The sequence below is a fragment of the Anser brachyrhynchus genome (assembly GCF_964034855.1).
Source record: "Anser brachyrhynchus genome assembly, chromosome: 5".
NCBI lineage: Eukaryota > Metazoa > Chordata > Aves > Anseriformes > Anatidae > Anser > Anser brachyrhynchus.
In genome coordinates, this window is record NC_137699.1 from 20,116,295 (window position 1) to 20,139,911 (window position 23,617).

A 23,617-nucleotide genomic window follows, 5' to 3' on the forward strand; every position below is an offset into this window, starting at 1 on the left:
GTCTGTGTGATTCATCTATGCTTTCTTTTTCCTCTTTTAAAAAAGGGATGGATCCTAAGCACTTTTTTTTTTAATGAAGTCAGTGATTTCTGGTGCCAGGGAGTGAGATTTTTATAGGGTGAGAACTCCTCAGTTTCTGAAAAATGACTCTTTCTGAGCATTTGCCTTCTGAGTTCCTCTTTTAGTCTCAGCTGGGATGTTTCATGGCTCTGGGAGGGGGACAGCTACGTTTTGTAAGGCAAGAACATGCCCCTGGTGCCCCCAGCTCTCTGGCACAGAAATGGACAGAGCTGCAGTGCTGGGGGTCTGCCCCATCCCTCGTCCCTCAGGCAGGAGCAGTTTGGTGCCAAAGCTGCCGTTCCTGCCTTCGGGACACAGGTTGGGAAAGGGCAGCGAGGTGAAGAGGTGCCGAACCGCAGGGAGCTGCCTCCTTGACTCTCAGATCCACTTTTCACATACTCTGCTTCTGTCGGAGAAGTCGAAAGCAGTAACTTGGATTGTTTCGCCCTGTTCCTCGGCCTGTGGCCCCTGTTTGTTTGTGGGGCTGCTGTCAGTGTTTGAAGGATGAGGCCGGCAGGAGGAAAGCTGCTTACCTCCCTTCATGCCCCTTTCTGAAGGCCGTGCCCTGACGGCACGGCGTGGCAACGTGCAGCCTTTGTGCGTAGGGTTCTGGGGCTGGTCAGGGTGGGCTCGTGGCTTTTTCTGAATACTCGCCACCTCCTCTGACTGGCTCTCTCTTCCTTTGGGCAGGAAGAAGCTGACGCTGCTGAGGGAGATGCTGGCGGGCTGCGGCGCAGGCACGTGCCAGGTGATCGTCACCACTCCCATGGAGATGCTCAAAATCCAGCTGCAGGATGCAGGACGAATTGGTGCGTGCGCTTGTCCTCCGTCTGCACTGCTCAGGCGGGGAGAAGAGGAGGGAGCGAGCCAGGAAAACCCTTCTCCTTCCTCCCACCCTCCTGAGTCAGAAGTGTCTCAGGTCGCGGTGGAAATTTCTCCTTCTCTTTCCAACTCGTTTCCTCCTCCACTTGCAGAGGCCCTTATGGCTACAAAAGGTTGCTCAGGGCTTGGTGAGTGAAACAGCAAATGCTGTTGGATGGAGAGAGACAGGAGAGGTGGCTGGGTGCTCAGCTTGTGCGCGATTAAGACTTACTAGTTCTGCATCACCTAGGGGTTAGCATCCTCTGTTGTTCTACGGTACTTCATCCGTCTCTGTGTTTTCTGGTGTCTTTTCTCTCTCTTTTGCCCCCTGTGTGATAGCACCACCCTAACAGCTTCCAAGGGTCCTTAGCAGATGATTTTTCTCTCCTCTTGCTCTTTATTTTCCTCCTGACAAAAGCAGCAGTTGTGGCTGAACCGGTAAATAAAATTCTCCTGGCGTGCTGGGTTTGGAAGAAGCTCAGGCTCTGAATAATCACAGCTTTATTTTTCTTTCCTCTGCTTGCTGCTTTTAATGCAGACCTTATCCTCTTTGTGTGTAGCATTTGAAAATGTTTGAAGGAATTAAGCCGTGGTTTGAGGGCTCAGAAGAGGCTCTCGCTGCCGTGAACAGCCTGTTCTCTGCGTGGCGAGGGCCCCGTGGCGTGCCAGAGCATGGAGTACAGGTTGATGTGCTCTCCACCTCCTGGCCAAAGAGCAGAAATGCACCACGGTTTGAAAAGGCTCCTGGAAGGAGCCAAAACCAGGTTGCGTGTACAAATGTGGTGTACGTAGTGCGGCCGAGGAACTGCCGAGCTGATGATTGCTTCCAAGGGAAGGGAGCAGAGAACAGGAGCGTTAAACGCTGGTGAGCACCTTGCGGAGCAGCGCTCTCTCTGCTTCTCCCCAGCGGCCCAGAAGAAGCTGATGGCAGCACAGGCCCAGCTCTCCTCTTCCTCTGCGGCGGGGGCGGCGGAGCCGGTGGTGGAAGCGCGCCCCACAGCAACGCAGATAACCAGGGAGCTGCTGCGCAGCAAGGGCATCGCGGGGCTCTACAAGGGCCTGGGGGCCACGCTGCTAAGGTAGGACGCTGGGTGCAGGGACCAGCGCCCGCTCTGACACGCCTTACCCGGGCTCTCACGCAGCTTTAACCAAGGCAGAACAAGAGCAACGCCTGGTGGGGTGGGGGGCAGGCTGCGAACCTCTCTCAATTAAAAAATGTCGACCTCTGAATGTGCCGGGGTCTTCATTTCGGGCGTTGAGAAATCAGGGGGGTGGCATCGTTTGGCTCCCTGCAGGGCTGCATGCCTCACGGGAACCTGGTGTATCCCACACGGTCAGCTTTGACCCTGCTGAGTTTCACTGAGCTTCTCACTTTGATTTTGCTCATCCTTGTCCTCCTCCTTTCCGCCCCTTTCCTCCCTCCCTCCCCCCAGGGACGTGCCATTCTCCATCGTTTACTTCCCGCTGTTCGCAAACCTGAACAAGCTGGGCCAGAAGGACCCCAACGTCAAGGCCCCGTTCTACGTGTCCTTCCTCTCCGGGTGCGTGGCTGGCAGCACGGCCGCGGTGGCTGTCAACCCGTGCGATGGTGAGTCCTCCGCTGGCGGCCACAGAACGGCGGCCAGAGGCCCTCGGGTCGCTGAGGTGAAGAGGAGGGTGACCAGACCTGCCTCTCCGCACCGCGAGCCTGCAGGGAGGTCTAGGAAGGGAGCTCTGCTGTCAGAGCTGCCTCCAGCAGCTGGAGGTGTTTCCTGCAGTTGAGCAACGACCTTGGCCACTGTTTACACGGAGGTTCGCAGTGCCCGCCAGGTGAAGCAGGAAGAGGATGCCATTTGTTTCAGCTGTTCTTTGCAGGATGTGCCCCTGACAAGGCGCGTTGCCACGTGCAGCGATGGCATGCCAACCACTTAACGCGCGTTTCAAAGGTCGTGGGCAAGCCTCAGACCTGTTGCCTTCCTTCCTGCTCCACAACATCTACCTTAAATGACACCTCTTGGTGTCTCTGCTGTGAAAAGCACCAGAAGGCAACTCTTCTTCCCAACATTACACGCTTCACGGTGGGAAGAAATCTAAGAGCAGCACCATGTATTTTCAATACTTTGGTCTGTTCTTCCAGAAGGAGCTGAGCATTTGAAAATGAGCTACCATTGTGTACACAAATACTGACTTGGAATTATTTAAAGCTAGGTCAGCTTTGGAAGCCTTCCTTGGTCACAGTGAGGGGAAGGGGTGGTTTGCTTTTCCCCATTTTGCTGATAAATGTATGAAAATGGTTTCTGTTCCTGGTGATCTCCTTTTGGCTGTCTTAAAGACATTGCTGGCAGGTTTGGCTCTTGCCTGCTGTGAAACCAGTGACCGCAGGTGGGAGGGCAGCCACTCGCTCACCGCTGTCTCTCCTCTTTCTCCCCAGTGATCAAAACACGGCTGCAGTCCTTGCAGAGAGGAGTAAACGAGGACACGTACTCAGGAATCCTGGACTGCACCAAGTAAGAGTCCTTGTGGGACAGATCATCGAACGTATGGCACCTGCTGGTGCCGCTTCTAGACCCAGCCAGCTGCTTCCCCATTGCAGGTTCCCTCTATCTACCTAGATAGAGATGTATAAACAAACAGATATATATACATATGTAGATATCTGTGTATATATGTATATTTCTGTGTATATATGTATATATATGTATATATATGAGACCAGATATATAGTGGCCATATATATATGTATATAAATGGGAACTTGCTCCTATTTTAAGCAATATAAATATAGCAAAGGGCCCTCTTCTGTCAAAGCCCCAACCGTCACAACAGTGAGCTTTTCACTTTGCAAAGGGAGGCACTGGCGTGGCTGTGTCGCCCAAGGCCCTGTTTGAAAATCCGGCAGCATTCAGTCTCGTGTCCCTCTCAGGACTGCTCCAAGCACTGCCTGCAGCAGTGCGTTCTCTTACTTTTATATCCGGAGCTGGGCGGGCACCTCTGCTCCTGGCCAGAGGGGCGAATGGGGCCCGTTCCTGCAAGGCCACGTGGGGAGTGGTAGATGATGTGTGGAGGCTTGGGTTTAGTACCGGGGGGAGGCAGAAAGCCAGAGGCTGTCCTAGCGTGTGGAGGGATGGGATGGACACTTAGCTGTGCTTGCTCTCCCCAGGAAGATCTGGCAGAAGGAAGGACCCATGGCCTTCCTGAAAGGGGCGTACTGCCGAGCCCTGGTCATCGCCCCTCTCTTCGGCATCGCACAAGTCGTCTACTTCATCGGCATCGCCGAGTTCCTCCTGGACATGCTCCCGAAGCACCGGGCCTAGCCCCGGCATGCCTGCGTGTGCCTGCCCGTCCTCTGCCCAGCCGAATTCATCCCCGTGTCCGTCGTCCGTGTCGATTGGTGTCAGAGCAACAGCACAAAGGGTTCGCGTGGGAGCGCCGAGCGGAGGTGGTCTCCAGACGAGCAAACATGGGGAGGGAGAGAGTCCCTTTTCTGTCTTCACCTGGAACCTGCCCCCTCCTGCTCCTCCCACGGACAATACCTAATTATGCATATCTTGTTCTTTTTTTTTTCCTTTTTTTTTGTTGTTTGTTTTTAATTGTCATTCTTAAGGACACTGGTAAGCACAGACTGGGCCTGCAGACCCCTAAGTCTCCTCCCAGCATTTGGAAGGGAGAGGGATGGGAAAATAATAACCTGAGCCCTCATCCACCTCAGCTCCCTCTTCCTTCCTGGAGGCTGCAGCTGGCTGAGGAGGAGCTGGAGGGGCAGCAGTGTCCTGTGTCCCCTCAGCCCCTCCTTGGCTGTGCTGGGCCCCACCTGGGGGGCAGGTGCTTTGCACGGGGGGCCCAGCGCTGCTGGAGGTGTGGCAGGAGGGGATGCTGGAGCTGGCAAGTTCCTTGGCCTGGAAACCTCCACCCCTTCCCTCTCCCTTGCTCAAAATTGAGTTAGACTTGGGTGAATCTTTTGGAGATCGGAGAAAGGGAAAGGGGCTCGTTGCTAGTGTTTTGTAATTATTTTTGTTTTAAAGCAAAGGGACTTCCCTCCCAACTAGGTGTCACAGGCACATCAGCGAGACGCAGAGCTGAGATGGCTGCTCTGTAGGGAACATGTTTGTGGGATCATACGGATGTCTGAAGGTGCTTCACTGCTTGGCTGCAGGCAGGGGAGGGAGAGGAACTTGGGATCAATTTTTTTTTTTTTTTTTTATAAGTAGGGGCTGTGGGGAGGGAAAAACCAACCAAGCAAAAATAAACCACTTACATTCCTTCAGCCTCCCCGCCCCAAGGCATCAAGTGGTGGCCGCAGCGGGTGCACGGTTAGCTGTGCACATTTTCTGGCCTGGCCCCAGGTGCAGGAAAGGAGGAACCTATTCTGTTTCCATAGGGCCCAAGCTCCAGGAGCCACGCTGTAAGGGCTGTGCATTTGTTTGTACCTCGCCAGGTGAAAACACAAGGTCTAGTTTTGCTTCGAGGAGCTGTTTGCACCTGCGTGATTATGGGATCGAGGCCTGCGGACCACGAAATCTCATCATCCTGCTCGCTTCTGGGGTAGCGATCGCTGTTGGGTGGCAGGGGGCAAAGCCACACTTAAGAACCCACGCTGTCAAAGGGATACTGCCCAGCTAAAATCACTTGTCAGAGGACTTCCTTGTTAAGTACTCTCGTGGGCTGTGTTATTAATTCTAGTTTAAATTATCTTAAGTGCAAGACCGTCAAACCCAGCGTGATCTTCTCCATTATTTATTCCATTTGGTGCAATCCACCCGACCTCGATGTTTAAATTAAACCAGTCAAATCCACTTTTCATTCCTTCTTTTCACTTTTTTCTCCAGGCACTTGCTTGGCGTTTGTGTTTCAGATGTATATTTAAATTAATTTAACAAAAAAAAATCCATATTTTTAATGTTTGAAAGAAAACCACCTCTGTTTCAACGTCCTTGGGTTAGTCTTTTTTTTCGAAACCTGTACGTTGAGGGCCTTCTTCCTAGATGTGTCCCCTTTCTCTTAGGAAAAGTTGTTCTGTGGCTGATTTGTTACTTGTCACTTTGCTTCTGTGAATCACTTTCCTTTTTTATGACTTTTCCTTGTATCTGGGAAGGAATCTGTGCAAAGATGATCTCTGAGTCTGATAGATGTCTGTGGTGTGTGTAGTGCCGTGATGCTGCTCTTGCTCTGGATTTCCTTTGGGTGGATTAAAAGAGAAAGATTTGTGGTTTTCTTTTTTCTTTTTCTTTTTTTTTTTTTATCCTTGCTGCTTTGTGATTTACAAAGAGGGTCCCTCAGAGAAACTCTGCGTCTAAAGCAGTGGGGTTTCTGCTTGCCCTTCTGCACGGGGATTGCCCCTTGAAGCTGATGGCCTGGGGACCCCCCTTGTGCTGCCTGAGTGTTGGCAGCTGGGGGGAAAACTTGGTGCAGGTGCAGGGCTGAAGTCGAGGGAAAGTTCCCCTTCTTTTAGGTGCTTTTAAAAACCTCTTCGTAAAACTGCTCCCTCCTCCTGAAACCTCCAGCTCCTCCTGTGCCTCACAGGAAAATGGAAAGAAGTCAGCCTGAGCTTCTGAGCACTCCTTTGGAGGAGCGCAAGCTTTGCAAAAATAGGGAAGAGAGGTGGGATTCATACCAGAAAGCAACAAACTACCCCAAATCCCACTTGCCTAGAGGCTGACGTTTATGGTTTTCCAAATCCAGGTGTAAGTTTGGGGGAGCTCGGAGCTGTTTTCCTCCCTGCTTTCCCCATCCTGGGACCCAGCATTTCAGAGGGGTGAGGGCTGGGGGATGCCTGAGGGGCTCAGGAGGTGGCAGTGGCTGTGACCCCGCGGGCTGTCACTGACCAAAAGCCAAATACAGGTTAAACTGGGGGAATGCCAGTCAATTAATCACTTATTAATAGAAACCTATTTTTTTTCCAGTATTAAGAAATAAAAGCAAACAAACACACTTACAGCAACACCCCTCTGCCCACCCCAGCCAGGCCTCTGCTCCCCTTGCTGCAGGTGACACTTGTCCCCAGGGCAGGGGACAGCAGGGGTGGCACCTGGAGCATCCTAACCCCATTGCTCCAGCGTGGGTTTCCCCTTGACCACAGCCCCTTTTTGGTCGTACCTTGTCCTGTGTCACCTTGTCCCTGCCCTGGCGCTGGATCTGGATCTTTTTGGTGCTTACTGCCTGATCTTGGCAAGGAAAAACTGCCCTGGAGGAAAGGGGGGGAAATGTGCTAAGAAGTGAAGCTTCCTGGAAAGCAAGGAGGAAATGTCCTAAAGCGGTGGGAGGAAAATCCTACAAAGTAAAAGGGAAAATTCTGGGGAAACGAGAGAGAAATCCTTAAAAGCTACAGTGAAATATCCTGGAGGGTGATGGGGAAATTCCCTGCAAGACGAGGTAGGAATGCCCTAGAAAGCTCTAGGGGGGAATTCATCAAAAGCAAAGGGGCAAATTTCCTGGGAATCATCAGGAATTTTGTAGAAAGCAATAGGTGGTGTTCCTAGAAAGTAATGGGGGAGCTAACAGGGACATTTCCTTGAAAACACAATGGGAATTCCTGGAGTACCAACAGGATATAGAAAACCATATGGGGTGTCTCCCGGGAAGCAAAGAGGAAAAAGTGCTAGGAAGCAACGATGACATTTCTTAAATAAAAAAATAAAAAATAAAAATAAAAAAAATGTCTTTCTGAAAACAAAAACAAATAAAACTTTTGGAAAATTGGTAAAATTCTTGGAAAGCAAAGGGGTAAAATGCTTAGTAAGTAAGTGACATTTTTTGGAGCATGAAGGGGAAATTTCCTGGAGCAAAATAGGCTAGGGAGCAAGGGAGGCGGTTCCCAGAAAGGAAGGTGAATATTTGCTGAAAAGCAACAAGGAAATCTCCTAGGAAGCAACGGAGGAGTTTCCCAAAAAGCAATGGGAGGGAAATATCCTGCAAAGCCACGGGGAACGTTCCTGGAAGACAAGGAAGGAGTCCCTGGGAAGTAAGGGGGAAATTTCCTGCAGGGCAACAGAGAGGGACAGCAGAGGAACTTTGTACAATGCAACGGGGGAAGTCCTGGCAAGGAAGGAGAAGAAATTACTGGGGAGTAAAGGGAAATTTCCTGGGAACCATTCAGTGCTTCCTCTTAAGCAACTGGGAGAAGTTCCTGGAAAGGAGGAGGAAAATTCCTCACAAGCAAGAAGTGTAAGGAGAAAGAGGCCCAGAGCAGGTGCTTGGGCCCCAAGATGTCAGCACTTGAGGCCTCTCTGCCTCTGGGGGCTTTTTGGTTTTAAACACTCCCCGCAGAGCTCGGCCAGGCTCAGGGAGAAGCGAGTGCTCAGCCTTAATGCCGCCTGCCCCAAGCCGCTGCCATTCCCCATTTTCCCCACTCGTTTAACGCGTGGCCTCCCCAATCCCGGAGGTGCAGGGGGGGCTGTTTTCCGTGACGGGCCCCCGGCACTTACTGGAAACCAGCTGCAGCCCGGCCGGGTGCCGCTTCCCCTTTCCAGCTCAGGGAATGTGCCCCCAGCCTCTGTCCCCCTCCCAGGGGCTTGCGGGGCCGCAGCACCTGCAGGTGGGCACCCTCATGGGGTGCCATCAGGAATGTCCCCGTGGGGACGTACAGCATCAGGCCTGATTTATTTGTTTCCCTCTTTTTTTTGTGTTAAACCCTGGCATTTCCATCAAGCGAGGTGGCAGCGGTGGCAGGAGGCTTTGTGGTGGTGCGGCCGCACTGTCCTTGGGCTGCGCGGGGAGCCTTCGCCCCGGGAGCTCCTTAGCGTGCAAACCGAGGCAGCCTGAAAGAAGAAGCCTCGCAATAAGTATCGAGCAAACAAACACAGAAAAGGAGGCACGGGAGTTTCCAGCCCCAAGGTCAAGCCCTGCGTGCCGGTGCACCCGGAAAGCCCCGGTGGTGGCGGGCGCAGCCCATTCCCAGCCAGACCCGGGCGTTTTGGGGTGTCCGGGGGCCAGCCCCGTTCTGCCCTCGGTGCTGCGTTACTCCATTTTGGGGTGCTGCCCTCCCTTGCCTCGGCTTTTTGGGGCTGGAGCAGCCTGTGGGGAGCGAGAGTGGCCGGCAGCCGTGCTGGATGCAGAAACCACAGCCGCGGCACCGAAACCGGGGCTGGGAGTCGCCGAGGCCGGCACGGGGCACCCCACGGCCCCCCCACCCAGCACAGCGAGGCCTGATCCTGCCCGGACCCCCCCCCCGCCAGCCCTCATCGCCTCCGGGCCTGCAGCCCCCAGGGGTCCAGCTTTTACAAGTGCAGCTTTCAGCCTGGATTTGCTTTGTTGTTGTTGTTGTTGTTTGAGGGGCGGGGGTTGCAAACATTGCAGCGGCACTGGGCAGTGCAATAACTACCTCTGAGGGCACAAGTTGCTTTTGGGTGGGCACAACGGGGCTGGGGGCTGCTCCTGCTCACCCCCCCGCCATCATCCCAGTGGTGTTTGGGGGGGGCCGTGCACCCCCATCCTGAGCCAAGCCCCCTGCACAGGGGGGACGGGGAGGGGAAGGGGGGGATCCTGTAAAAGGGGGACCCATGGGTTGCAGCTCGGTGCCATGACCCCCCCAGCCAACCGCCCGTTCCTCCCCCACCCTGGGCCACCCAAGCGGCCGGTTTCAGTTTCGGGAGCCCCACGTGATTTCCAGGAAAGCCGCTCCCGCTGCCGCTCCTATAAGAGCCGGCACCCGCGGAAGGGAACCCCGATACCAAGGGGTGAGGGGGAAAGGCACCGGGACCACCCCCCCCAGCCAGCCCTGCCGCCGCTGGGGGCTTTGGCAGCGGTGCGAGGGCAGCAGGGACACCATGGCAGCAGCGGAGAGCAAAGGGTAAGCAGCAGCCTCCACTCACCGGGCAGGGGGCCCAGCACCGGGCCGGGGGTCTGCGAGCCCCGAGTCCCCCGCGGTGACGGCCCCGTGTCCCCGCAGGGATGCCCAGAAGCTGCGCTTTGGGCCGTGGCTGGTGAACGCCATCAACAGCGGCTTGTACCAGGGGCTCTGCTGGACCGACCCGGCCCGCAGGGTCTTCCGCATCCCCTGGAAGCACAACGCCAGGAAGGACGTCACCAGCAGCGACATCGAGATCTTCAAGGTGGGTGGGATGGAGGGGAGAGGTGGCCACCCCACCTGGGCCATTGAGGTTGGATGGGAAGGGGGTGCAGACAGCACAGACCCCAGAGCCTTCAAGGCAGGTGAGATGGAGGCCACCAGCAGCGCCCCCCCCCCACCCCCAAGGCCTTCAAGGTGGGTGGGAATGGGTGCAACTGGCCCTAGGTGGCCCTGCTTGAGCAGGGTTGGACCAGAGGGCTTCCAGAGGCCCCTTCCCACCTCACCCCTTCTGTAGGCAAGGGGGGACCAGCGGTGACCGCAAGTTCCTCAAGGTGGGGGGGACGGGCTGACCACAAGGCAGGGGGGACAGGTGTAGGCCCGCAGTGACCGTGAGGTCTCCACGGTGGGTGAGGTGGGCGGACCTGGGGAGGGGGGCACCGGGCATCCCCCAAACTGGGTGTCCCCAGAGCTGGGGTCCCTGCGCTCACCCCCCTGCGCCCCCCAGGCCTGGGCGCAGGCCAGCGGGAGGTACGAGGGGAGCCCCGAGGACCCGGCCAAGTGGAAGACCAATTTCCGCTGCGCCCTGAGGAGCACCCACATGTTCACGCCGCTGGAGGACCACTCCAAGAACAGCGACGACCCTCACAAGGTCTTCGCCGTCTCCTCAGGTGAGCCCAGGCCTGCAAGGAGCAACTGGGGAAAGGGGGGGCTGAGCTCGGGGACCCCCCCCTCACCCCGTTCTCCTTCCAGCTGCCCCCCAGCATGGCCAGGACGGAGGTTTTGGGGGCCCCGTGGCAGACGCCCCGCCGCAGCAGCAGCCACAGGTAACGGGGTCAGCATGGCAGGAGGGGAGGGAGCCAGGGCCTGCAGCCCCCGTCCCCCAAATCCTTGGGGTGCTCCAGAACTGGAGCCCAGCACCCGCCCCGGCCCCCCAGGCCCTGTCAGTAAAGCCCCCTCCTGCTTCCCTTTGCAGCTGGAGCTCAACCACCACGATGTGGCCCCGCAAATCGCCCCCCAAGGTAGGCACCGGTCCCCCAGCTTGTGTGGGGGGGCTCTGGGTGGGTTTGCCCCAGGGCCGAGCCACCGTGGGGTCCCCCTGGCTGGCAGGGGCTGTAATTTGGGTTCGCCGATGGCTGGGAAAAGCTCCCCCCGCCGTGCCCCCCCAGGCAGCGCCACTGCTACCACGACGCAGTCGCTGACGCTGGAGGACCTGGACACGCTGCAGTGGGTGCTGCAGCACTGCAACATCTCCACCTTCGGCCCCACACCATCCCCCTGGCCGCCCACAGGTGAGACTGGCCCTGCCTGGGGACGGGGGGAGGCGCAGAGGGGTTGGGGTGACCCCGTCCCCTCCCGTGATGTCTCCTCAGGGGATGTCCTGCACGACGAGGATGCTCTGCTCCAGCCCGGCCCCGGCCAAGGCGGCTGCCTCCCCCCGACGGTGTTTCAGGAGTGGGGGCCCGCGGCGGAGCAGCCCCCGCTGGGCGCCTACAGCCCCTCGGACCACATGCTGCTGGGGGAGCAAACCATGCCAGGTGGGTGCTGCGGGGCTCCGGCCACGGCAAACCGCCGTAATGGGGTGAGAAGTGGCTGGGGGGGGGGGGGGGGGTGTCCCCAAATTGCGAGGCCGACGCTGCCCCCGTGCCACTGCAGGAGCCGTGCCGCTGCCGTGCCACACGCTCCCCGCCGAGCAGGAGCCCGCCGGCCCCGTGCTGTCCCCGGGCGAGGCGCTGCTCTTCCACCCCGCCGCCAGCCCCCCGCCACCGGCGGATGACACAGGTGAGGGGTTGGAGGAGGGAACGGGGCGATGTTTTTTGGGGCCGCCGCCGCTGACTGCTGCTTGGCACAGGGATCCCCCCCCACCTGGATGTCACCATCTACTACCGGGGGAAGACGGTCCACCAGGAGGTGGTGAATGACAGACAGTGCCTGCTGGCCTACCACTCCCTGGACCCGGCGGTGGCCCTGCAGCCAGGGCAGCGCGTCCTCTTCCCCAGCCCCGAGGGCCTGGCCGACAGCAAGCAGCGGCAGTTCACCGAGGAGCTGCTGCGGGGCGTGGGGCTGCGGCTGGAGCAGCGCGCCGGCAGGCTCTTCGCCACCCGCCTGAAGAAGTGCAAGGTCTTCTGGGCCCTGTCGCAGCAGCTCGACAACGGGAAACCCCCGCCCAACCTTCTGTGCCGGGACGAGGAGACCCCCATCTTTGACTTCAACGTGTTTTGCACAGGTGGGGAAGGAAGGGTCGAGGTGGTGGGAAGGGGGCAGCCCCGGGCTTGGCACCGCCCGAACCCTCCCATCCCTTTTGTCCCCACGGTGCCTGCTGCCGTCTCTCGGGCTCACCCCAAAGCCAAGCCCTGCCTTTGCTTTGCAGAGCTCAGGGACTTCCGCGACAGCCGCAGGGAGCGGTCCCCCGACTTCACCATCTTCCTCTGCTTCGGGCAGTGCTTCTCTAACTGCAAGCCCAAGGAGTCCAAGCTCATCCTGGTGAAGGTGAGTGGCCCCGAGGGGGCCGATGGCCACCCCTGCAGCCCGGGGAGGTGTTCCTTGGGGGCCGCGGGAGGTGGGAAGCCAGGGAGGGGAGCCCTCAGGGGCTGGGGGCGATGTGGGGCTGGGTACACGTGGAGTGGGGGACAGGGGACAGGGGAGATGGGGTGCCCTGGGTGCCTCCTTCCTCAGCTCTTAGGGGGATGGGGCCACAAGGGCTGCCGTGCGGGGAAGCGTGGCACCTCCAGGACACAGTGCCCCTTTTCTGCCCCAGCTGGTGCCCAAGTTCTGTGAGCACTGGTACGAGCAGGTGCAGCGGGAGGGAGCCTCCTCCCTCAACAGCGGCAACGTCAGCCTGCAGCTCTCCGACTCCTTCAGCCTCTACGAGCTCATCGAGCAGTACAGCATGCAGACGGACTGACACCCCCTGCCCCTGCCCCCCCCGGCCTCTTCTGCCGCGCTTGCAAAGTGTTTTCAGGTGCTGTCGCACCTGGATGGGCCGATCTCACCGCTGCACAGCAGGAACGAGCTGCGTTAGCTCTCCCTGGGCACATCTGGCAACCCTGCTCTGGCCGCAGGTGCTGACTGAGAATTAACAGAGCACGCAGGGGCCATGCAGGCCAGCCACGTCCCGCCCTCCGAAAGAAAGCAGCTCTAAAAGCTCCAGAAGTGGTTGGCAAAACCTTTTCTCTGGCTGTGCGGCACTTTAACCCTGCAGCAGCGGCGGGGCATCAGAGGTGGGATCCCTCCTCCTCCGCCCCCAAGGACAGTTTCACCGGCTGGTGCTGGAACTTACACTCGGCTCTTCTCAGCCAGGACGGGCAGCTGTTCACCCGTGTTTTTGTAGAGAGTGGTCATTTACAGATTTATTTTTCTGATTTTTTTTAAAGTTTAAATATACGTATATATAAAGGTGCTTCCTGCTTGCTGGTGTTGCATAGACATCTGCCCCTGAGCCCTTCGTGCCCCTGAAGCCCCTGGGCCAGCTTTGTCCCAGCAGAGCCCCGGCCAGCCGCAGCCCGACGGAGGTGACCACATCCCCTTTGGGAAAGGGATCGATGCAGGGGTTAGCGCCGGCAGCAGGGAGTAGGCTGCTTGATGTGCAGCTCAAGAACCAGAAGTGGCCTCAGCAGCTAAATTAGTAACCTTCGGGGCACCAAATTGCTGCTGTGCGTTATCTCGTAGCTGCTGACACTAGGCTCGTACGGCAGCAGTTGTAAGCACGCTGTCCCCCGTAGATGAGGTGACTTCCCACGCACGAAGGACGCATTTATTTATTTATGCATTTATTTCCATGCATCAGGGATGCATACAGGACTTGCAAGCCAGGAAGAAAACGCATTTAGGACAGCTTGTCTCTGCCTTAAAAATCATATTTCTGTTTCCCACAAGCACCTCCCTGCTGGCCTGAGGTTACTCACTTGAGATGTTCTGGAAAAAAAAATAGAGTCACTGCAACACAGAGCACAGGGGAGCACCGCAGGACGAGCCAGCTGCAAGGAGCTGCTTGGGGAGGGCGGCACGGGGACACGGGCAGGGGAGCTGCCACGCATGGCCCCGCACCTACCTGCCGGCTGACGTGGATGCTGCTGGGTCCAAAGGTGGTGGTGCCGTAGCTGGTCACGTAGTAGTGAACGGCAGGCTGTGCCGGGGGCGCCTCCCGATGCGTGGGCACTGCGGGGACGCAGGAGGGGACCGTCAGCTGTTAGGCAACTCCGCTCCCATAAACCCAGCAACTGAGTTATTCAACCCTGAAGATAAACAGGGAGCCCCACTGGTGACAGGACGGCGAGTAGCAGCTGCTGTGTACTCGGAGAGAGAGGGAAAACTGCTGCGGTTTGGGTGCCGGGGGACATGCTTCCAGGAGGCACGATGGGCAGTGGGAAGGGGGGAGCACAGCCGGTGTTCCCAGGCCTGGCTGTCACAGCCACCGCCGGCGTGGTGGCCAGGGCCTGCCCGTGGGGTGAGACGCCCCGTACCAAAAGGGTTTGCCACCCACCAAACTGCACAAAGTCTACTCGCTGCCACTGCTGGGCAGCCAGGAAGAGAGAGCCGTGAAGTGAGCGGGCACTGGGCATGGGATTTCCCCTACAAGCTCCTCACCGTTTAGAGACAGTAGACGTGTCCCTTCACCCTCACACCTCCCATTTAACCCCCGCTTCTCGTCTGGCTGCTCTGTGGCACTGCCCTTTCCGTGCAGACCACATCAGGACACCATCAAGAGGTGCTTTCCTCTGCCCAGAGCTTTTCCAGCACAAACCCAGGGCCGCTGGGCTCACCTTTTGGTAAGAGCAGCTCTGTTCCGAACCGGTGACCACACGTTCCGCAGGTTTTAACTTCTTCCTTTGTCCTGTAAAGGAAAAACCCCTGAGAAGAAGAAGGAGCAGGATCTGCCTTCAGCACTTCCCATGGAAGATGGTGCCAAGGCGGTGGGCGAGGATCCCTCTTCCCACTCTGGTGTAGGGCCCCGTGGTTGGTGGGATGGGGGCCACCTTCCTGAGTGCCCGAGCCCCCGGCTCCTTATGAAATGGAGGAAATCTGGCACTGCCCTGTCCCAGACCAAGCCAGAGAGGACATTATGTGACTTTTCCCTAAGCCCCCAAGTCTCAGCTTTTTTCTCCTTTCCTCCCTTGCTGGAGTTTCTCATGCCATTAAATGCTACCACACGTGTGGCATGGGCTCAGGAGAAGGGCAGCACAGGACCCAGCAGCATTGCAATGAATTCGACACATCTTTTAAAAGCTGATCAGCCTCCCTGGCACTGCAACAGCAACCATCGGGCTCCAGCCCCGTGTCTGGTGTCACAGCACATACATACACAGCGTTTTTGCCGTCCATGTCTGGCCAGACCAGCTCCGCAGGACAGCCAGCAGTCCGGCAAGGCGTCTTCACGCACACGTGCAGCCCTGGCCACTCCTCTGAGAGCTTCTGGACGATGAACACGACGGCCATGAGGAAGTCCCAGGTAAACTGGAATCCTTCCAGACAGAAGGAGAAAGTCACAGTTACTCACAACCGCCCAGAGCGGTGGCCTGGGTGAACGTGGATCATTTCCAGCCTGGTTGTGTCCGTCAGAACTGGTGTGCCAGCTGTTTTTCACGTTAACCTATTACCAGCCCTCTTCAAAGGGAATTGCTGCAGAGGTTTTTGGTTGGGAGCCATGGCACCAGCGCAGCACGCATGCCGCACGGGGACAGGGATCCTTACCCGTTGTTCCTGCTGGCCTTCTGCTTCGGAGCTCCAGGTAGCTGTACGCCCTCTGGTTGTTCTCTTTGATCAGCAGAGGCTTCCCGTTGCATATGAGCAGGCAGGTCACCTTGGCCACCCAGTGTGTGGAGTAGAAGGAACAAGCTTTCACCAGGAACCTGCAGATAGATTGCCTGTGGCTTTAAGCTCCTTCCTCCCGCACAGGGAGAATGTGGCACCTGGTAGACCTCAAAAATACAGAACCAATGCCAGCCAGAATCGAGCTAGAGGATGAAAGAGGACCTCAAAAAGCTCAAGCAGCCTCTTAAGCCAAGAGCTGCTTCCACGTTTGGCCACCAGATAAAACTCTAGATAGAAGTCAAGAACCCCAGGAGACCTTCCGGAAACTGGAACTGTCCCAGTGGAAACTGGACCCTTCCCAGCTCTCTGCTGTAGTGGGACTGGGAGATCTCCAAGTGCCTGGGTAGGCAGAGACTAGCCCTGTGGCCTGCCAAAACCGACCCTGCAGGAAAGGTGAGGCAGAAGGACCGTTATCCTTGCTCACATCCAGACAGCAAACGTCAAAATGATTCCTGTAAGGTCCCACAAGTGTGGGGTAGAGTTGAGGTCCCACTGTGGTCTCCCGAGTCCTGGCCTCGTGCCTCAGCTGGTATGGTCGCCACAGCTGAGAGCCTGTCGTAGCTGCCCTGTACCAAACCAACCCCAAAGCCAGCCTCAGCACAGGGCCAGAAACAACTGCTTACCTCTGAAAGAAACCCTCAGGTATTTCAGGTGAGAAGTAGGCGCGGATGTGGAGGTCCTCAGGGTGATCTCCTCCCCACACCTCAGCAACCTCTTCGGTCTGGTTCAGGTAGGTTGGGAACAAGTACCAGGACTCCCCTTGGCCCCGTGTGGTCTCCCACGGCTTCCCAGGCACAAACTCGCAGGCCTGTGGGTCGAGAGCTTTGGCGTGCCTCACCTCCAGGCAGAGCTCGAAGTGCTCCAGGAGGCTGAAGAGCTTCCCTCTCCCTCTGTGGGGCTTGTACCCCATGATTTCCTCAAATACGTCCTGCATCCCTTCCGAACAGAGCTGGTACTTCACCAGAGCCCGCACCGCCCGGTGGCACAGCATTGCCTTTGACTTGAAGGTCCACACCCAGTTGGACCTGTCTCTGATGGTGGCGTGCTCTGCGATCAGCGTGTCCACGGAGATGCTCTCCAGCTGCTGGACCAGGCGGTACCTCACCAGGAGCTGGGCAGGAAGAAAGGGAGGCAGGAGGCTGCAGCGAGAGGAGCACCGCCGAGCTCGGGCCGTGCAGGGATCGTGGTCTTTATCCCCGTGCTTACCCTGAACATAGTGATGAGGAAGGTGGGCTGCAGAAAGACGGTGCTTTCCAGGTGCTTGATTTCTTCGTACCACACAATGAGCCCGATGCGGTGGAGGTACCGCAAGATGTCCTGGAGAAGCTCTCTGTCCAGGCTGGCCAGGTGCTCGCGCAGGGAGAGTTTGCTGAGCAGGTACTGGAGGTCCATCATGCCTAGAGGGAGACGCTGGTGCTCAGCACGCTGCCCACAGCTGCCAAGCCAGCAGTCGGAGGCTGTGCAGAGCCAAGGAGCACCACCAGTACCCACGGTCACACAGGCCGTGCCACCCCTAGGGCAGCAGCCGGGACCAGAGCGCTGCTCGGTGCCTGCGGCCCAAGGCGCTTCGCCCGCCCTGGACTGTCCTGCTGCGGTGCTACAGCAGAGGCCTGAGAAGCAAAGCTCAGAGGGTGTACGAAAGGTGTGCACAGACGTCCCCAGGGAGGCACCAGCTCCACTGTCGCTCACGATGAGTGCCAGGGGAGCGTCCCCATCTGCACACATGTCCCTTGGGGTGCTGTGGCGAAGTCGCCGTGCAGGAAGCAGCAATGCTTCGGCCCGCCACCCTCCAGCTACCGTGACCTCGCCTTGCCTCAGCGCTGGCAGGTGCTGACATCCTGCCAGGACCTCAGCGGAGCATCTGAAAAATGAGGCTGTTTCTGCTCTTTTCAGTGTTTGAGTGCACGGCTTGTTTCCCACTAGAAGACCTCTGATGGCAAGTTTAATCTCAGTGTCATTTAGTCATGCAGAGAGCACAGGGAGATGGGCAACAAAATCTGGCTTATCTCCACAACACAAAGGAGTTTGCTCCTCACCCTCTAGCCCTGCGGCAGCAGGGGAGCCAGAGAGGACTCCAGGAGCTGGAGGAAAATTTGTTCTTTTGCTTTGGAAATGAAGGTGAGGAACCAGGGCTGCCCGCTAGGCCTGTCACTGGAGACACAGAGAAGGGGCTTGGGGCATTAAATGAAGTCGGCAAGACGTAGGTTTGGAAACCAAAACGGCTCACCGTGCTCGGCCACCTCCTCGCCCTGCGCGATGTCCACGATGGCGGCTTCCACCTGCCGGTAGACAGGCGGCAGCACCCGGACCACCTCGGGGAAGAGCTCTTCGTTCCTCACGTGCTCCAGAATCGTGGCTTCGAGCCTTCTGATGTCGCGGTGGTCCGTGCAGTTGACAGCAACTAAGTCTAAGATCTGGAAGAGAAAAAGCACACACACCTGCCAAAGGGAAGACCAGCGGAGACCTCCACGAGGTACCATCATGGTGTCAGCTACCCCACTAAATGGGCCTGTGTAAGCACCCCAAACCCTGCGAGCTTGCCCAGCTCCCCTGATAGCTGCAGCAAATCCACGATAATCTCGGCCCTACGGTTAACATGTGGCTCTCCATCTCCTTCAGCCTCTCCCACTGGTCCACATAAAACTCAGGCTCCTCACTGTCCTCCAGGTTGTTGATGAAGTGAGCAAGGTTGTTTTTTCTCTCCACCAGCATGGCCGCGATCTTGGACATGATGTCGGACCTCTTCTCCTCCACCTCTCCCTCCTGGCAGCAGTCCACATGGGTTCCCACAGGAAGCACCACCGAGTTTGGGACTCGCATGGACAGGTTGTTGATCCAGAAACCAACAAGGTCCTTGAAAGTGTCATCGTTAGTTTGGTACCTGGGGAGGGAGAGAAAGAAAAATTCCCAAATTCACATCTAATGCTCTGAACCTGTGAAGACTGAATCCTTGAAGAGGAGTCTCTGAGGCAGAAAGCAAATCTGGGGACCACTTAGATTGGGATCAACTTGTCACAAGACAAGTTAATGCTTAAACCTCCCAAAACAGGGGCCTTTGTTAAGGTGATGCCAGATCTAGTGGCTTAATAAAAAGCATGATCTCCAAAAAGGGGGAGAAGGAGATCTATTTACGCCAGAAGAGAAAAGAACAGCTATCAAGGTACAATGGAACCGGCAAGAATTGTGGAAATGGAAAGGAAAAGCTTACCCAACCCAGGTTCATTTGTCTGCTCCTGCTCTGCCTTGAATTCGGCACTTACCTGTGGAGGTTGATGACAAGGATGACAAGCGCCTGTGGGGTGATGAACACGTGGTGAGTCACGTAATACTCCAGCTGGCCAGCAAAGTCCCAGAAGAGAAAAGTGAAGTCATCGATCCGGAACTCGCTGATCTCTATCCCAACCGTTCGCTCTTCCTTGGGCACCAGTTTGGTTTGCCTCTGCTTCAGGCTTTTGCAGATGGTGGATTTCCCTGCCAGAGAGGCCCCCAGGAACATGGTCTTGACCCTCTTGTCCTCCTGCCCTGAACCATGTTGGAGCTGGTTGAAGTAATTCAGGATCTGCTGGATGCCACCGGCGCACACTTCGCTGGGTGGCTCCCTGAGCGGGTTCCCGTTGGCCTTGAACATTTTCAGGGACTGCCCCTGGAATAGCTCCTTGGGGAGCTGGCGAAGGGCATTATTCTGCACGTGGAGCTCCTGTAGGTTTGCCAGCTGCAGGACAGGCTGGGGGAAGGTTCGAAACAGGTTGTTGGAGATGTTGAGGTACTGGAGGCTGCCTCGACAGGCTGCCAGGTCCCTGGGGAGAGCACCAAGACGGTTGTTGTTCAGCCGCAAATGCTTAAGTCTGGGGAGATGGGAGAAAATCCCCTCTGGGATGACCCGGATTTGGTTCTGATTCAGCTCGAGCTTCTCTAAACAGACCAGTCTCTGGATTTCATTGGGAAAGTCCACGATCTCATTCTTGGACAGTATGAGCTTCTTCAGTTTGCAAAGCTTAGAAACGCCGGCGATGCTCCTGAGTTTGTTCCTGTCAAGGTCAAGGCTCTCCAGCGCGGGATTGCTCAGGACTGCTGGAGGCAGCACCCGCAGCCTCTGGGTGGAGAGAGTCACCTCCCGCAAGCAGTCCTGCTCCAGACCTGGGCACGTGGGACAGGAAAGGTTTGTAAGGACCTCACGCAGCTACCGGCCTGCTGGAAGAGAGACTTTCACCCTTATGGGGCAGATCGTTTGCTCTCTTGTGACCTTGCGCTTGGAAAAACTTTGAGACCATTCTGTCCGGCAAGGCAAAGCTGAGGCTAAACGCAAAGAGCTTTTTGAGCAGCGTGACCACAACTGCAGGCTCGATCTGCTGCTTGAGCAGCTCCTGGCCCCGCTCAGGAGAGGGAACAAAGCCAAGACAAGAGGATCTTGTCTGGGCCTGAAGATGGGGGAAGCAGTAGAAGAAGCGGTGCCCACCGCATCTCAGCCGGGAGCCCCAGGGTCGCAGTAACAGCTTTGCTCTCATCTCACTGTGAGCTGCGGCAGCAGATGCAGCTACCCTAATTTCAGCAGCGGGCTGGCAGGGCAGAGCCGACACGTGGCGGAGAGCTGCTCCCCAAATAACCTGCCCAGCTCGCCCTCGTGCTGCCACCCGCCCCCAGCTCCAGACCACAGCCAAGGCGATGCTTTGAGGGCAGGGCTGGCGAGATCAGACACTTCCTCTCTCACATCCTTCCCCTCCAGATGCAGGCTGCAATTTCCCAAATCGCTGCTGCCAGCCCGAGGAGGCTGGGGAATAACACGGGGAGAGCAGGGGTGTCCCAGAGGATAGGGAGCAGGAGATAGGAGCTGCAGAAGGCCTCGGGCCAGAGCAGCCCCAAAAGGAGGGTGCTTATAGCAGAGGGATTTGCACGTGAGAATAGAGCTGGGGGTCAGGACTAGAAGGAAACAGTTAAACGCGCTCTCCTCTCCATTGTTTCACTTCCTTGCCGGATGACGCCGCGTGTGGCACCCCCTTGCGCAAGATGCCCTGCTCAGGAGCTTTCAGCATCACCACATAAACCTGGAGCATGCCATGAGCCCGCTTGGAAAGCAAGCTTTGACCCACTCCCAAACACCTCTTCTCTCCTCTCTCCTCCTGAAAGACAAGCCAAAGGGCTCCCACCACCATCCGAACCGGGCCCTGTGGGCAGCACAAGGAGCCGGGGCAACTACTCACACGCTCTGGGCTGGGCCATGGCCCTGCAGCGCAGCACCGGCCGGATCCTCCCGTTTGCTCGGCCTCCCCCTTTCGTTTCCTCCTCGTGTGGCTCCCCGCCTCCCCGGGCTCTCCACGGGAACCCCACCCTCTCTTTCTCCATCCATGCCCAGAGCAGCTCCCAACAACTCGAGCACGCCTGGGCAGACACCAAGCCCTTGATCGCCCCGCTCGATAAATGACGAGAGGAACCCAGCCTCCTGTTTTCAGCTGCCCGTAACGTAGAGGACTCGGAGCAGTTCTTCCTCACAGCCTCCCCTCTTTGCATTCTCTTACTGGACAGAAAACCAGACAAATTGCAGAGCAACTTAATTGCTTTTAAATCCTTACGGTGGTGCAAGGGTACCTACCTGTACTGCTTGGTAATTATGAAGCATTTCCCACACGGAAACGAGCCACCACCCAAGATCCTGGCCTCAGCGTGCTGTACACCATCCAAACCAACGTAGCCCTAAAGGAACACTCTTCTCTTAAAATGCAGGGACAAGGGCTCTGCGTTAAGACAGGCCTTCACCCCTACAAGGAGGACAGTGACCTCTTTCAACACTGCCTTACAAAAGCCAGAGAGCTCGTTCCTATAACGAATGCCTAGAGGTCATCTATGGGATGAAGACGGTGGCAGAGCAGGGCTTGGGTCAACCTCCAACAATCTGTGTGTTTGCTAAAGGAACTTCTCTTTAGCTTTAGTGTTACCCCTGGCGTAGAGGAGGGGAAGGACATTAACAGGATGTTATTGCACATGTGTAATAAATAAGATTTCTTCCATTGAACAGGTGGCAACACCTGATCTAAGAAGGTCAACCAGAAAAAAAATCGCACATAGAATATGCAGTATACTAGAAAAATTGTTTTGTATAACATGCTCAAAAAGGCATTTTTAGGTATGTTGCTCATTGTAAGTCAGCCCTTGGGAGAGGCAATTTCATGAATTTATTTTTCACAGTAGACAGAATGAAAGAACCAGAATTCTTCCTCACGCAGCTTCAGGGGAAAGCACTTGCATAGTGTGTATTTTTCAGCTTCAGTGCTCCTCCAGGCAAGGGCAGGTGCAGATGTAATTGAAATTTAACAGTTCCTAGACTATACACACGTCTGATATATCTTGCACCAGGCTATTACCTTCGCAGCTAATTCAGACTAATACCAACCAAGAACTGAACACAGTGAATCCATCTGAGGAACAAAGCAGACAGTTATTGTCTTCCTGGTCACCAACATAGTTGCTTCCATTACTGGGTAAAGCTTTGTTATTCAAACCTTTTGTCAGGTGTGGGCTGATCACACCAGAACTGTTCCTCTGATAAATCCCAAAGTGTCTGATTTTCAGCCTAAGCAAAAACAGCTAGATAACGCTCTCATTCTTGCATCAACAATGCCATAAAGGCTTCTGGGCTTTATTTTCTCAAGATACCTATCAGAAGTGTTTCTGTTTACAATCCCACACCCACCTGTGAGGTATGTATTCTAGCTACATGTTTAACTTTAAAACTAAAACTTTTCTCCCTAAAAAAGAGGCTTTATTCCAAAATTTTCAAAGAAATGCAGAAGTCATCAACCCTTTATACTCCATTCAGTTTGCACTTTCATACAAAGAACAGACCAGGGAAGACCAACTCCAAAATGCTCAGGGCTCATCCTTAAGCACATCTCTAGGATAGTGAGATAGTGAATCGTGGCAGTGAAGTGGTGTGCCAGGCCAGGCAGTACTGGTGGAGGTTTTTTGACTGTTTAAAACAAACAAAACACACACAACAGATAACTTGGAACCCGCCAGAGTTACAGGATGCCCACAAAGCTCAAGATAGAGATCAGAGTTTGCAGAAAAGTCAGGAAAGCCAGCAATGGAGAGAGGTTCTTCCTATTTGTGAGCTCTTCCCATGCTCACCAGGAAAAATAAGAGCTGAGAAGTTACTTGCTTCATAAAAAAATCACCCCCAAGAGCCTGTTTTCTCTTTGAAGATGAGCAGCAAGACCCTCAGAAGGTAGTTTCTGAGTGCACTTTACAAATGTTACCGCTAGCTGGTCTAATGGGCCACCTATATTCAGATCCCCTTGAAAGGAAAAGCCACTTTCTAAGTTGTTCTCTAAGTTGTAACTTACTGTTTTTCTCTCCAGCTTCCCTGTTAAATGTCTTCTCTCTTCCTAACAGTGGCAAAAGGAAAAAGGTGCTTTTTGTCACGTTCAAAGGTGCTGAATATATTTTTAAGTTGCTGTATTTCAGATGATCATTTAGAACAGTAGTTGCTCTGCAGTATGTGTGAACAAGGAGTGCTTTTAAAGTGCTTTTAAAGCAACACAGAGTCATTACACATGCAAGACGTCCTTGCTTCTTGAAAAGAAAAGCAGTCCTCCTCCTTTATAGGAGGAACGCTTACTTATCCAAATCCAGTCCTCTTCTAGAAACACAGTATTCCTTTGTGTACACATTTATACAGAATGGTCCTGGAAAGGGGCAGCTGTAAGGCAAACAAATGACACCTGCTATCGACTAAAACCGTTCAAAATAACTTTATAAATTCTGTCACATTTCTGCTTTGTACATCAGTTCAACCTTGTCCCTCAAGCTTGTTACTGAAAATTCACGTTTGCTTTTTGTTTCATTTTTCCTGAAAGGCAGACACAAAACCAGCCATCAGTGCATTATTTACAGAAGTGCAACATAATCTCC

The 23,617-nt window shown here is 55.7% G+C and overlaps 3 protein-coding genes and 1 long non-coding RNA gene across 11 annotated transcripts in view; 2 read left to right on the plus strand and 2 right to left on the minus strand.

Moving 5' to 3' along the window:
* The window catches only part of SLC25A22 (solute carrier family 25 member 22), a 47,191-nt gene extending 41,079 nt beyond the window's left edge, over window positions 1-6,112 (plus strand). For all 7 annotated transcript variants that reach the window (XM_080593885.1, XM_080593880.1, XM_080593886.1 and 4 more), the window contains 5 exons: window positions 751-869; window positions 1,829-2,000; window positions 2,355-2,509; window positions 3,332-3,407; window positions 4,061-6,112. In XM_080593885.1, coding sequence (XP_080450011.1) covers window positions 751-869; window positions 1,829-2,000; window positions 2,355-2,509; window positions 3,332-3,407; window positions 4,061-4,214 — 676 coding nt within the window. In that variant the 3' untranslated portion in view covers window positions 4,215-6,112. The remainder of the gene's footprint in view (window positions 1-750; window positions 870-1,828; window positions 2,001-2,354; window positions 2,510-3,331; window positions 3,408-4,060) is intronic.
* On the minus strand, window positions 4,449-9,847 carry LOC308195827. 2 transcript variants are annotated; one of them, XR_013951866.1, is made up of 4 exons: window positions 9,708-9,847; window positions 8,322-8,654; window positions 6,994-7,081; window positions 4,449-6,075 (listed from the first exon to the last, which is right to left on the minus strand). It is a non-coding gene; the product is annotated as an uncharacterized lncRNA (long non-coding RNA). The 2 variants fall into 2 exon arrangements; XR_013951865.1 differs by lacking the exon at window positions 6,994-7,081.
* Window positions 9,350-13,301, plus strand: IRF7 (interferon regulatory factor 7). Its single transcript, XM_080593858.1, has 11 exons — window positions 9,350-9,685; window positions 9,785-9,947; window positions 10,410-10,572; window positions 10,655-10,728; window positions 10,878-10,923; window positions 11,071-11,193; window positions 11,275-11,439; window positions 11,558-11,683; window positions 11,754-12,128; window positions 12,273-12,391; window positions 12,660-13,301. The coding sequence occupies exons 1-11, from the start codon at window positions 9,663-9,665 to the stop codon at window positions 12,804-12,806; spliced, it is 1,524 nt and encodes a 507-aa protein (XP_080449984.1). The 5' UTR covers window positions 9,350-9,662; the 3' UTR covers window positions 12,807-13,301.
* A 144-nt stretch (window positions 13,302-13,445) lies between these two features.
* Window positions 13,446-23,299, minus strand: LOC308195812 (malignant fibrous histiocytoma-amplified sequence 1 homolog). The gene is made up of 11 exons (XM_080593839.1): window positions 20,911-23,299; window positions 18,973-19,849; window positions 18,302-18,593; window positions 17,940-18,126; window positions 16,919-17,109; window positions 16,336-16,823; window positions 15,593-15,750; window positions 15,204-15,363; window positions 14,665-14,735; window positions 13,953-14,059; window positions 13,446-13,816 (listed from the first exon to the last, which is right to left on the minus strand). Exons 1-11 carry the CDS (start codon window positions 21,215-21,217, stop codon window positions 13,799-13,801), a joined length of 2,856 nt encoding a protein of 951 aa, XP_080449965.1. The 5' UTR covers window positions 21,218-23,299; the 3' UTR covers window positions 13,446-13,798.
* Between the last annotated feature and the right edge of the window lie 318 nt (window positions 23,300-23,617).

Coding starts and splice junctions, on each gene's coding strand:
- IRF7 (XM_080593858.1), top strand. CDS start 9,663: ATGGCAGCAGCGGAGAGCAAAGG. Junction 9,948..10,409: donor GCGACATCGAGATCTTCAAG/GTGGGTGGGATG, acceptor TGCGCCCCCCAG/GCCTGGGCGCAGGCCAGCGG. Junction 12,392..12,659: donor CCAAGCTCATCCTGGTGAAG/GTGAGTGGCCCC, acceptor TTTCTGCCCCAG/CTGGTGCCCAAGTTCTGTGA.
- LOC308195812 (XM_080593839.1), bottom strand. CDS start 21,217: ATGCAAAGAGGGGAGGCTGTGAGGAAGAACTGCTCCGAGTCCTCTACG. Junction 15,751..16,335: donor CCTGAGGGTTTCTTTCAGAG/GTAAGCAGTTGT, acceptor ATCTATCTGCAG/GTTCCTGGTGAAAGCTTGTT. Junction 15,364..15,592: donor AAGGCCAGCAGGAACAACGG/GTAAGGATCCCT, acceptor TCTGTCTGGAAG/GATTCCAGTTTACCTGGGAC.